The 13,504-nt window shown below is 43.1% G+C and overlaps 1 protein-coding gene across 2 annotated transcripts in view; it reads right to left on the bottom strand.

Annotated features, from left to right (window-relative positions):
- Nucleotides 1–2,558: 2,558 nt before the first annotated feature.
- LOC124131612 (spore wall protein 2-like) overlaps nucleotides 2,559–13,504 on the bottom strand; it is a 35,542-nt gene continuing 24,596 nt past the window's right edge. The window contains exons 4-9 of one of the 2 annotated variants that reach the window (XM_046494990.2): nucleotides 13,386–13,460; nucleotides 9,980–10,082; nucleotides 9,105–9,183; nucleotides 7,830–7,981; nucleotides 5,945–6,079; nucleotides 2,559–4,823 (exon numbers count right to left, since the gene is read on the bottom strand). In XM_046494990.2, the coding sequence (XP_046350946.2) occupies nucleotides 4,589–4,823; nucleotides 5,945–6,079; nucleotides 7,830–7,981; nucleotides 9,105–9,183; nucleotides 9,980–10,082; nucleotides 13,386–13,460 (779 nt within the window). In that variant the 3' untranslated portion in view covers nucleotides 2,559–4,588. The remainder of the gene's footprint in view (nucleotides 4,824–5,944; nucleotides 6,080–7,829; nucleotides 7,982–9,104; nucleotides 9,184–9,979; nucleotides 10,083–13,385; nucleotides 13,461–13,504) is intronic. The other variant, XM_046494991.2, reaches the window with a different exon arrangement.

Raw genomic sequence — 13,504 nt, 5'->3', positions numbered from 1 at the left:
GCGACTGATTTAGACTGAAAATGGCGGTAGTCCTCGTTTCCGGAGCAGATCTTGAAAACCGTACTATATTTCTTCACCAAACTTGGCACATAATGCCATCTCACAGTATTGAATACATTTCCTTTCTTGCTGGTAAGTTCTGCATTGCTTGAGTGTATGTTCCTCCAAAAGTGTCATGGACACAGTTCTTGCATTCACTGACTAACTTCATGCAGAAACACAACTCATTACAAATACAACAGTGTAACTGATCTTAAACCTACTCAACTGTTAAAACACTATATATTCTTGTCAACCATACTCTGTACTTCACTTGCTTGATAACGGTGTCAGAACCTTCACCGAAACCATCGCTCCTAATTGTAATAAAGAAGTTCGTCCATATGTCTCATCCTTACTCATTACAAATTCAGTTACATATTCTATCATAAACTGCAGATGGAAAAACAACACCAGTAATAAATTTTTTTAGTGCTGCAATTAGGCCATTTACATTGCACACAACCCGACATGTCATTGGCGGGGGATGTGAGTATTTCATGCTTGTTTGAAACTCGAATAATACAGGAAAGGTCATCCGTGACTGCATCTCTTTCTAAAATTGACACGGTCCACATCAGTTAATCTTCAGCAAGTTGTAACATTCAAAACAAAAGATCACCTAAGACGTTTTTCTTTCTTTTTCTTTTTTTGAACCCGCAGTTGTGTTAATTGCAAATTGGAAGAACGGATCCTAGCATGAGTTACCTCCCTTACATCACTCGAACGTGAGCAGTAAACCATATCATTTGGCTGAGAAGGAAGACCACAGTGTCATCCATATCCTCCGCCATCCTTGCAAGCTTTCAATTGTAAATAACATATCTTATTCCTTCCAGAAAACGATAGGCACTAGTTATTTCTTTGCTCAAGTGTATGCAAAGTATGTTAAACAGTTCATGATTTATGCTCTTCGAACGATCCCGACGCCCATTAGAGCAAATAATTCCCTATATTCCCAGATGTTTTCAGACAATATTTGAGGTTGTCAAGGTAACCACGTTCACCAATAATACATAGTTCTTCTTACATGCTTCTGGAGGGATGTGTTTAATATCTAAAAATTCTCGGACGAAAGGGCCATGGATTCTGGGGCACCCCTGGCAAGGTGACAATGCTGCTGCTTCCAGACTAACGCCAGTCTCTGAAATGAAGATCTTTTGCAGTTGTTAACAGTTGTTAAATATCTTAATAAAATAATAATACGGAGCCCAGAGACTTTTTTCATTTTAAGAAACTGAAACTGCAGTGATGTAGACTTGCTAAATATTATTGACTTCCATGGGCTGTGTTGGATATATTTGTTTCAGGGTCTGTATGGCAGACTAGCTGCTTCTTTGTGTGCTTCATACCTTGCGCTCAGCATTACGGGGATAAATTGAGAATAGGTCGGCTCGCACTATATAAAACCGGTATATGTCCGAACTAGTACAAGCAGCTACACAGACAGCCAGACGCGCGCGCGAATGCACGTCGCTATATATACCTACACTCAGGAAATAGACGTAAACCTGGCGTTAAACCCCATTTCACCTCACATGTATGAGGGAGTAAGTGAACGTTGTATGTATCCGCTGTCTAATGTTCCATCTTTGTCAGTAACCAGTCGATTCAAACACACCTGCGGTCAATAGCAGGAGTAACTATCTACGCCAACGGGGTATATATGATAGCACCATAAGGAACCCTTTGACCAACCGATGACCACCCCCTCCATCAGGACACCGCAATATTCCAGCTGTATGACGGCGGTCTGTAAATAATCGAACCTGGCCCATGACTGACATGCACATCGATCTATGCAGTTGGGATACGATAACATGCATCAACCGAGTTACAAAGTCTGACGCGACTATGCTTGTCGTAAGAGGCGACTAACGGGATCGGGTGGTTAGGCTCGCTGACTTCGTTGATGCATGTCATCGATCTCAATTGCGTGGATCGATGCTCATGATCTTAATCACTGGATTGTCTGGCCCAAACTCGATTATTTACAGACCGCCGTCATATAACTGTAATATTGTTGAGTGCGGCGTTAATCAACACACCAACCAACCTACCAACACACAAAGTCTGACCATCCGATCCGGTTAGTCGCCTCTTACAAGCATGGTTTGTTGAAGACCAACTTCTTACCCGGATCTTCACGGGTGTCTCCACACATTGTGTAGCTGTGTATTTGCTATATCAGCTAATTGGTCGGCCCACTGGTGTGCAAATGCGACAACACTTTCCGTCTTTTTTTACACATTTGTGTATTTTCCATTGGTAGTCTTGACTATTCTGTAGATCCAACTGTATAGGGTCATTCCATCTCCCGCCGAAACCAAAGCGGTCGGGTAGCCTAGTGGTTAAAGCGTTCGCTTGTCACGCCGAAGACCCGGGTTCGATTCCCGACACGGGTACAATGTGTGAAAACCCATTTCTGGTGTCCCCCGCCGTGATACTGCTGGAATATTGCTAAAAGCGGCGTAAAACCATACTCACTCACTCCCGCAGAAACCATAGTACAAGGAACACAGATTTATATGATATTTATTACAATTTGGTTAAAGCATTAAATATATCACAGAAAGGCTTATGTATTCTGTACAACAGTAATGATGTAACGAAAGGCTTCGATTTAGCTACACCAGAGCGAGAGACCATCTTGAAATGAGTTGAGTCTTGGTGTTATCACTTATGAAGTGACTGTCGAAAAGACTTCTACACATGCACACTGGATACCTCTTGGATGACTTCTGTGTCCTCGGCAGCCAGGGTGCCGTTGTAGAAAGGTATCTTAGCGCTAAGGTGATCCAAACTCCCATACTTTAACAGACTTACGATCACCACAGCGCTATTAAAGGTTGTTTTGTACAACAGCACCCAGGGAGGAACAGTGTCAGGCAACCCTCTTGGACAAGATAACTGGATGTTGCCACTCCCAATGACATGGCTACAATGCAATCACGTGTCTTACACCGGTCTACCATTGCAATTACCCTCGAGTCACACTACATCTCGCAATGTGTAATGACTTACCCATGGTCCTGCAACCCACAATGTAATCAAAATAGTCACATGACTATGTAATCAGACAATTGACAATGTAATCGCTCGGTTCACCCTGGTGTCGCATGACTCTCTATGTAATCAAACGAGTCACAGTTGGAGGCAGTTAACACTATGAAATGTAATGTAATGCTGATACATCGCATGCATATATGCTGATTCGGTGAGCCAAGTGCCCGTGATATAAACATTTTATTACATCGTTCAAAACGGACGGAACATTGTCGGAACTCCATAACGTGTTTCACTGATAAAACTATTTCCGACGAGTAGACGTAGTGTCTATCAGTACATCATACGTTTCCAATACACAGACGCATTTACGACGCAAGACATACCTCATTCTACATTTTTGTCAATAACGCGAAATAGAGAAATATACCCCGATTTTATGTAGCTTGTCCCAGGAGTGTGTGAGTGAGTATGGTTTTACGCCGCTTTTAGCAGTATTCCAGCACGGCGGGGGTCACCAGAAATGGGCTTCACACATTGTACCCATGTCGGGAATCGAACCCGGGTCTTCGGCGTGACGAGCGAACGCTTTAACCACTAGGCTACCCGACCGCCCCTGCTTGTCCCAGGAACACGTATGTAGAAGAAACCTATGCATACAAATATAACAGTTTAATGGAAGTCGCGAAAATAACGTTGACATCAGTAACGGTTGACGTATGGAGACGGTTGTGTCAGGGGTCATATAAGGCACATATATATATATCGGCGGAAACATTCTTCAACTGGCTTCCGACTATCGACCCCTCTAATCCTGCTTTTAAAGTTTATGTATTGGAGCCATTATTTTGGAACATACATTTACTCTGTCTACCTCTGGATGTCTATCATAAACGCTTTATAAACCTTTGTGATGTTTGACAGAAAACGGTAAATGATAATCCATCTACGTTGTCGACATCAACGGCGTTATACTTCGTTCCTGAGATGATCTGTTCGTGTAGATTTTATACAGTGAAGCCCCTTTAGACTGGGCTCCGTCGTCAGAACAATTAGGAATGTATATATACATACAAATCATGATTCTCCGTAACTATTTCGTTAATCCGGACGACTTTACCGGATGGAAGGAGTTTCACTGCATATTTCATGCACCTTCTTCCAGAGGCAAGGGAGATAACTGACCTTAAAAGTCTAGTTTTATAGTCAGTTATCTCCCTTGCCCCGAGAAGATGGTCATGCACGTAACGCACGTATTTTAAGTAATACACACAATGAAATGTCCACCAATATTAGGAATACCTCTTTCGAAAATGTCATGATTGTTGTCCTTACTTATCGACAGCTTATTTATGTACAGGTTTTCAAACCTAATGACCAATTAGCAGAGGGGCGCTTAACCTTATTCCAAGAGTAGATGATACAGTATGGGTAAATGCGAGACCAGCTGAAAACTCAACATTATTTCCACGACGTATAAGATATGTACAATATTGCTATGGTTTATTTACACCGTCTGCTTTGCACAACGCATGCGCAATGCCTAGTTCGCCTTGCCTTCCGCCTTCAATCCCTTCACGCACTCCACCACCGCCTTCCTGGAGCCAGGGGTATTCTGGAGGTAGGCGAAATATGCATTGCGCATGTGCGGGCGGTTCAAAGGATGCACTTCATCAAGCTTGTCAAGATCCATGCGGTAGAAGTCTTGTTTTGTTCGCGTGTAATCTTCGTCGATTTTCTTTGTTGCGTTCTGACTGTATTTGTCACGGAGCTCCCGCCTGAAAGAGAAGAAATATTATTAATAATAATAATAATAATGATAATAATAATTTGTATCAGTAATTAGATATCCATCATAGAGCATTACAATATAAATATTAAGATAAAAAACACGTGACCATAATACATAAAAAATATTAATGTACATACAGTACATACACAAGCTATATACTAAGATGAATATTTAAATTAAGTATAGTAGAGCACATACATGTCATTGTCAAGTAATGGAAATATAAGATTATGTTTGATGCCATCCTCGATTATCCAGTGTATTAATAATACATCCACTGACTTCATTCTATGACAGTTACCATGGGCCCATTGTAAGGTAACAGGCAGGGGATTAGGTTTGCACTGTTTTAGTGGACGTTTTCAGAGGAAGCTGGTAACTGCAAAAGCTTTGTTTGAGAAATGACACCACCACATCCATCTCTGATATCAGTAACACTTCACAGAACTGTGTAATGTGATCGGCAGGATTATTCAATGTGGTGTATGTCTAGACGAATGAGTCCAGGGTATTTATCGCAACAGAAAGGAGAGATTATTATGGATGATGCCATGAATGAGATGCATTGTAACTTAACACGTAATGTGAATATTCCTTCCCAAGCTCTTTTGCTTGTTTATGTCGACTTTATAATTTACTATTAAATATATTTCTCCGTAATTCCTATTAAATCAATTTTGTAATAAAAACCCGCATGAGTGAATTTTAGTATAACCTTCTATATGGATAGCCGCCGACACCCACCTGTCAACTCACACACATGGCCGTACGCGACAAACTGGAAACTTTACACGGGGATACAAACTGGTACTGGCAGTGTCAGTAAATCTTATTTTAAGACTAACGGGATCTGTTCGTTCATTACATCTTACATTATATAGTTTTTACAATCATGTACTTGACAGCCAAGGTCCAATTGCCCGTATAAATGCTGCTGTAGTCGTGGGCGTGGGCGTGGGCTTTGGGGATGGGGTGGTCGTGGGCGTTGGTGTGGGGTTGGGGATGCTCGTGGGTATGGGTTTGGTTCTGGGGGTGGGCGCGGACGTGGGCTTAGGAGTGGGAGGGGGCGGGGGCGTGGGTTTGGGGATGGTCGCGGGCATCACCTACCTTAGTTCAGGAACATCACTGTAGTATAACGGTTTGGTGGCGAGCTCCTTGGAGTCGAGCGTGACGACAGGGAACTTGGGCAGTCTGGTGCTTCCTTCCTTTTTAGAGCGCTTCTCTCGATCCCGAATCTTCTCGCTGACCACAGAGAACAACACACATATAGTTAACGTCGCCCACCCAAGTAACGCATGCTACATACAGTACATTGGATTAACGCAGTTGTGAACATGTCTCTGTTTAATCACGCCGTGTCATCTATATGTACATGAGGACAAAACAAAAATCACTTTGTAGAACCCACTAGCAAGGGTAAGGTGAGGTGAGGTGAAATTGGGTTTAACGTCGCGTCCAAGATTATTGCACTTATATAGCGACGTGCATGCACGTGTATGTGTGTGTGTGGCTGCTTGTACTAGACCGGACTGATGCCGATTTATAGTGCTAGCTCACTGAGATACCATGCCGCAGTTTAACATGAATACCCCACTCAGACACAGTATACTGACTCCGAGCCGACCAGTCCTTGTTTTAGCCCCTTAATGCCGAGCGCCAGACAGGGTAACAACAAGTACAATCTTTTAACGTCTTTTTGTATGACGCGGCCCGGGATCGAACCCTAGACCTTCCGCTCTCCGGGCGGACGCTCTACCACTAGACCACGGAGGCGGTCAGCAAGGGTAAGGGTATGGTGCAGACAGACCAAGGATCATAATCTGATCGAATATGGAATTCGAACCCACGATCAGAGGTTTGTGGATCGACGACGGGCGACAACGCTGTACAGTGAATTACGACGCCGTGATTACGAACGGGGCCATCGTGTGCCTGCTATGCAGAGTATATAGTTGTCTTCAAGATCACATTATGATTTATATAGAATTTGTATGAAAGACCATCCGAAATGTACATGTTTGAAAATGCATATCATCATCTCCTGGAATGAACACTGTTTAGAAGCCAGCGTGTAATACTGTTTAACAGCCTTAAAATCTTGTGCATTATATACCTGTTGATTTGAACCTACAGTTATAGGGCAATATAGATACAAAAAGAACTGTTCAATCTACCATGTATTTCTCTCTGTGTGGAGTAAACTACATTTATAACGAACACGCCTATAACGAACTGGCGGATATATAGAACTGTTTCTTGCCCTGTTCATTTACTGTGTATAGGCTGTATACTTGTAACAGAGCTCCAGATAAGCTGCGTATCTGCGTAAAATACGCATCAGAAATGCAGAAATACGCAGTAAAATAAAATCAAAGCGTATCAAATACGCAACGAACATTACAGATATTCTACAAAAATAAAACTTGTGCGTATCATCAAAATATTGTGAAGTACCCCTGCGTATTCGATCAGCAAATCAGCAACTTATTTTGAAATTATAAACGGGCATTCCGTCAACCTTGCCAAACTCCACGATGACAGTTACATCATGATCATTTGCCATCACGCTTTCTTGTGGAAGTAACGTGGTATTTTTTAGTCCTATAAAGCTCTCGAACCCACACAACACCAGTTTGCAGGGACTAGATGAATAGAGTTTTTAAATATTTAACTTAAATACCCACATGTGTAAAAAGTATTGGGTAACAGAAATTTGAATACCCAGATAGAATTACTGATACCCAATGATTTTAAAATGCATGGGTAAAATACCCACAACACCCAAAGCTTATCTGGAGCTCTGCTTGTAACGAACAACGGTTATAACCAACTAAAATTTGTGGTCCCTTTAGTTCGTTATTACCGTAGTTTACTGTAATCTGAATTTTAAAATTGTGAAATGTGTACCAGGGAGAGGGCAATCAAGGTTGGTAGTTGTCCCCCAAATCCTGTTCACTTATTGAAATATGTTGAAATGATATAGGTGACTTACTCTCGCTTCTCCATCTCCTGCTGCCTGTTGACGGCCCGGGCGGACGTGGAGATGCGGGGCAGGAACTTGGTGTCCATGCTGTAGTCCACCCAGGGGTCACACAGCCCGATAGCGGTCTTCCGGCTCACGAACCGGTGCTGTACCTCTTCCGGCTGCAACAGAGAGCATCATGGGTAAATATTACAGTGACGGAACTCTTTCTTTTCTGAACACTAGAAGCACGTGTCACTTAAGATGATCAGTACGTTTGCGGCAACACGAACAGCTGGTTGGTTCAGAATCTCAGCACAATTATACACATTTTACTCCGCTTTGATCAGTATAAACAGTTGGTCGAATGTGTTTTAGCATCTGGTTACCCCTTTGGTGAAACTCGCGAGCATTAGTAATGAGCGGAGAGACCAAGGGTCATAATCGGGTCGAATCTGGTATTTGAACCCACGACCAGCTGATCTCGAGCAGACACAGAGACGTAACTCTACACGTGAGCCCTTAGCCCTTCCATTGTCCGTGATGGCTAGAAAAAAGGATAGGTGACGACCGTGTATGTCTCATGAGGCCACCTTTTGGATGTATGTTCCCTTTAATCTCTGCATAAATAGTCACGACTGAACCGAAATGCTGTTCAAAGCGGCCAAAGCACTCACAAATAGGCATATAATACTTGTCCAACAACACAATCACTGACTCAATCACGTTCGTTTGTTTGTCTGTTGTTTAACGCCGCATTCAGCAATATTCCAGCTATACGACGGCGGTCTGTAAATGATCGAGTCTGGACCAGACAATCCAGTGATTGATATCAAGAGCTTCGATCAAAGCTGTTGGAATACGATGACATGCATCAACCACGTCAGCGAGCCTGCCCACCCGTTCCCGTTAGATGCTTCTTACAGACCTATTCTAATCAGGACCTTCACGGGTTACTCACTCATGTACTCACTCACTCACTCACTCACTTTCTCACTTTCCGTGAAGATCCGGGGTAGAATAGGGCTTCAGCAACCCATGCTTGCCGCAAAGGGCGACTATGCTTGTCGGAAGAGGCGACTAACGGGATCGGGTGGTCAGGCTCGATGACTTGGTTGATGCATGTAATCGTGCCCCAATTGCGTGGATCGATGCTCATGGTGTCAATCACTGTATAGTCTGGGCTAGACTCGAATATTTACAGACCGCCGTCATATAGCTGTAATATTGCTGAGTGCGGCGTTAAACAACTAACTCTCTCACTCACCCACCCTCACTGAGTCCCCCACCCACTCACGCACTCACCAGCTCCACCAGGTATCGGACGGTGGAAGTGTTGTAGTAGGGCTCCAGTGTGTTGAAGATGTATGGAGTGTGTTTCTTACTGAAACAACAAGCAATGTAATCAGCCACTTCAATTATACATAACACAGGGATACGTATTGATCAGTCCGATCAATAACGGTGTTGCTCAGTAGATCAGTACAACATTTCCTAATTGATGACGTGATCAGAGCCGTGTTCAATGGCGTGCATGTCACAGCTGTTCCCCGAACTACCTGTCAATCAGTTCCCCTTTAAAGGCTAAACAGAGATTCAAGAATCCCGCTTCATGACAAGTGAACATGTGTTGTAATAGAAACAGGTCTTGTTTAAGGGAGAATTGTTTTTTACAGGTATTTAAAATGTTAATATGTTTATTATTAAGAAATCGGCGCCAAGGACATTCTTAGTGATGGGAGAAACCTAATCACGATACGATATATCGGATACTTTGCTCACGAAACGATACGAATCACGATACACTTTATAATTGCGTTAGCTTCATATAAAAAATGAGACAACAAAAGATTTTTTGATTTTCTTTTCAGGGAATGCAGAGAAACTAAACAAAGAAAGTATACACTTGAAAATTGGATTTAACCAAAAAAATACAAAAGTTACTAGGCTGGAAACAGTCGCCCATACGCTGCAACTTATGGTCCAAACCCAGCCATGATACCCTTATCAAATACATCACCATCCAATAACATTCTTTTCTTCATTTTTAGCCACCATCAAACCTGGGTTGAAACTTCTTTTTGCCCGGCAGTGTAATTGTTGGCATTGAAAAAGACATAAATGGTCGGACTCTATGTATGAATTTACAATACCTGATGACGTCGCTACGACCCACTTACACTTCAGGTTTGATTATTTTCGACTTCTCCCTCTTGAGCGCTCCCTCCAGGCGTTTGAGCTCCTCCCTGAAGAACTCCCTCTGCTTGGAGCGGCCATCAGGATCTACACATGCGAACATCACGGATTAGCATTGGGGAGGGATCACCAGAGGAGTTCGGGGACAAGTTGTGTTTATTCAGAGTGAGTGAGTGAGTTTGGTTTAACGCCGCTTTTAACAGTTTTCCAGTTATATCACGGCGTGTCAGCTTAATGTGGGAGAAAAAGCCCGAAGTGATGCAGGTCTCAGACGTTTACCACTTCGGTGAAACCCACGAGCACGGGTATGGTGCTGACAAACCTAGAAACATAATCGGGGCGAACTGGGATTCGAACCCACAATCATAGGTTTCTGGCGTGCCCAAGGGACGCAACTCTGCACAGCGAATCGCGGCGCCTTAGACGACTGGGCCACCTGGGCCACCAATGTGTATATGTGTATATGGGTCCAACTGCATGATTGGACAAACGTGTAGGGACTTCAGATTGTTGGTTTGGTTCAACTTCGCTATAAACAAAAATTCGGTTACATCAAGACGATTCAGCAGGATGGGGAGGAAAGGCCAACGTGATGCAGATCTTAGACGTGGTCTCGCGTTTGTGAGTACGGGTATGGTGCTGACAAACCTGGGAACATAAACAGCGAGAATCGGGACTCGATCCCACGATCAAAGGCTTCGTTCACGCCTAAGGGACGCAACTCTTCGCGATTCGCGGAGCATAAAACGACATGGCCACTCGTGCCTCCAACGTGAACAGAATCCCTGTTTTAACATTGTGTCTGAAATGGACTCGTCTCCAAGGGGACACATGACAGTGGTGTGTATCAGTGGGATGAACAAAATGCTTCTCACGTGTTTATCTGTTACCAAGGCTCCACAACTGCGATACAGCGAAACCTTTCTAATCCGTTCAGTGAACAACAGAATCGCGATATTGTAAAAACCTCCTAATCAGTTCAAAGTGAACACGAAACGGGATAAGTTCTCTGTTAGTGTCGGGATAAAAACGCATCTTTGGTATAGGGAGTAAATTTCCTTTTATTGCAATAAGCTTTGCCAACGGTAATCGTCCGGGGGAATCTGCCATAACGAGGCTTCACACTATGCAATGCCGTTTTGCCGTTGGAGTGTTTTTACGTCAACATCCGTGCTATTAACTTCAGACATGTCCCCTGTAACTACAATAGTGAAGCAATCACTCGTGCACAATGTTGTTTACAGATATCGATCTACACAGTCTGTCAAGGCCTGCCAGCTTGTCTCAGGTGTGTGATGGTATATCGAAGCAGCTGTATGGCCGCGTAGACAGCGTGCACCTGCGAACACATACACCCTTACATCGGAACCGCCTTGAAATCGATAGGAGGACTGTTCGAATATAATGACTCGGTTCAATCCTTAGAGGAACTGTATTGAAAGATTGATAGGACTTTAAACGTTTGTCGTCATAGGTATTGATGTTATCGTAAAGATATGTCCCCGTGCATTGTGAGGCTATGCAAGACTCTTGTATAGGATAGGTCGTAGGTCGGGGCTGTATAGTGACGGGGTGGGATCCCGACCTAGGGGTCTATACCATGTGCGCACCGCTTCAAAGCCGTGTGATCATGATTCACTTCATAACAACAAGATTACAAGATTGGGTTCAACAGTACGACAAAAAGTCAATCTGCTATCAAACATCTTATTTCTAATGTTTTAGTCTGGAACTGTTTTCGAATATTCTATATAGAACATATTCTTAAAATATTCATCTTTTATAAAGAAATATAACACATATATATGTAAAATATATACATGAATGATTTAAAATTCATACATCTTTTCACATTCAAGCAAAGCAAAAGCATGGGGGATATGTGCAGTGAAATGTCCTCTAAATGGAAATGATATAACGACTGTCTCGGCAATAGTAGGTGGTGGTTGGTTATATGGTCACGAGTCATGTTTTTACAAGGAGCCCCTGGTGTGTAATCATAATACGTGACACTAAGTCACACACACACACGGGCCGGGGTCGAATGCCACACAGGTAAAATTCATAAATCTGTTTTGGATGACTTCCACCTCTTTGAATTTTTACCCAAAATTACGTGTAACAAGAAATCCAATTGGTTTAGAATTGGTCCATATTGTATTACACCACAACCTTCCTAACCTAACTACCCAATCTGGCCATCGTTTGTTTTGTTTGTGTGTATGTCGTTCGACGCAGCGTTAATTTCCAGCTGCATTACAGACGTAAATAGATCTGTAGAGCGATCTCTAGAGACCAGACAAACCAGTGATTGACATCAGGAGCATCGACCAATTGGTTTGGGTTTTGGGTTGTTGTTTTACGCCGCACTCAGCAATATTCCAGCTATATGACGGCGGTCCGTAAAATAATCGAGTCTGGACCAGACAATCCAGTGATTAATATCATGAGCATCGATCCACTCAATTGGGATCGATGACATGCATCAACCAAGTCAGCGAGCCTGACCACCCGATCCTGTTAGTCGCCTTTTACGACAAGCATAGTCACCTTTTACGGCAAGCATGGGTTGCTGAAGACCTATTCCACCCCGGAATCTTCACGGGTACGACCAATTGGGATACGGTGACATGCATCAAGAAAGTCAGCGAGCCTGATCACCCGATCCCGTCAGTCGCCTCTTACGACAAGCATAGTCGCCTCTTACGACAAGTATGAGCTGCTGAAGACCAATTCAACACAAATTTTCATGGGAGACTCGCGCCATGGGCCCTCAGTATAAACCGCGTTCGCTAATAGGAAATTAATCTATGTATAATGGATTTCTATGAGGTATTCACTGCCATGTTATCATGCAAGTACAACGTACATCGAAGCCGGAATGAGGGGATTATCTGACACGAATCTTTCCATATGCAAATCTCATAAGCTGGTTATGGAGCTAAGCTGTTTCACACTGATACATTTAAAGCTATATATATCTACAAGTTCTGTCCAACAGGGAATAAACGTTATAACGTGATTTCTTTCACAAGATATAACACAATACGGTTCAGCATCAAAGCCTCCATGTTAATGATATACGGTCAGGCAGTACCCCGTAACACTTGATGGATTTGTCCATAATGGTTGTGAAAGCAATGTGGTTATGATCTGCTCTCGGCCTGTTGTAAAGCGCCACTTAAGTATTGTGCCTCTAATGAACTTTAGGAGGGAGTATTTAGCGTTGGTTATGAAGGCGGCTATATTGTTATGCAACCATGGGAACAACTTGGTTACAGTCTATGTCTACAATAAACATTAAAGCCATATATAGTCATTCGTGAATACTCGCCCTTTTCCGTATCTGCCCCGGAATAACACGAGTGGTCACGAATGCGCAATAGTTACCGTCAGGTTCTTCCTGGGGGTTTTCCTCCCTCGGACTCTTCTTTTTGGTTTTCTTGCGCCCTTTACTCTTACCCCCTGTCACGGTAGTGACGAAATAAACATTACAACTCGTATGCAGG

This window comes from Haliotis rufescens, unplaced genomic scaffold, assembly GCF_023055435.1.
Source record: "Haliotis rufescens isolate VD_foot unplaced genomic scaffold, xgHalRufe1.0.p SCAF_104, whole genome shotgun sequence".
Lineage (NCBI taxonomy): Eukaryota > Metazoa > Mollusca > Gastropoda > Lepetellida > Haliotidae > Haliotis > Haliotis rufescens.
The sequence above is the reverse complement of the archived record's forward strand: the minus strand, read 5'-3'. Positions and strand labels throughout refer to the sequence as shown.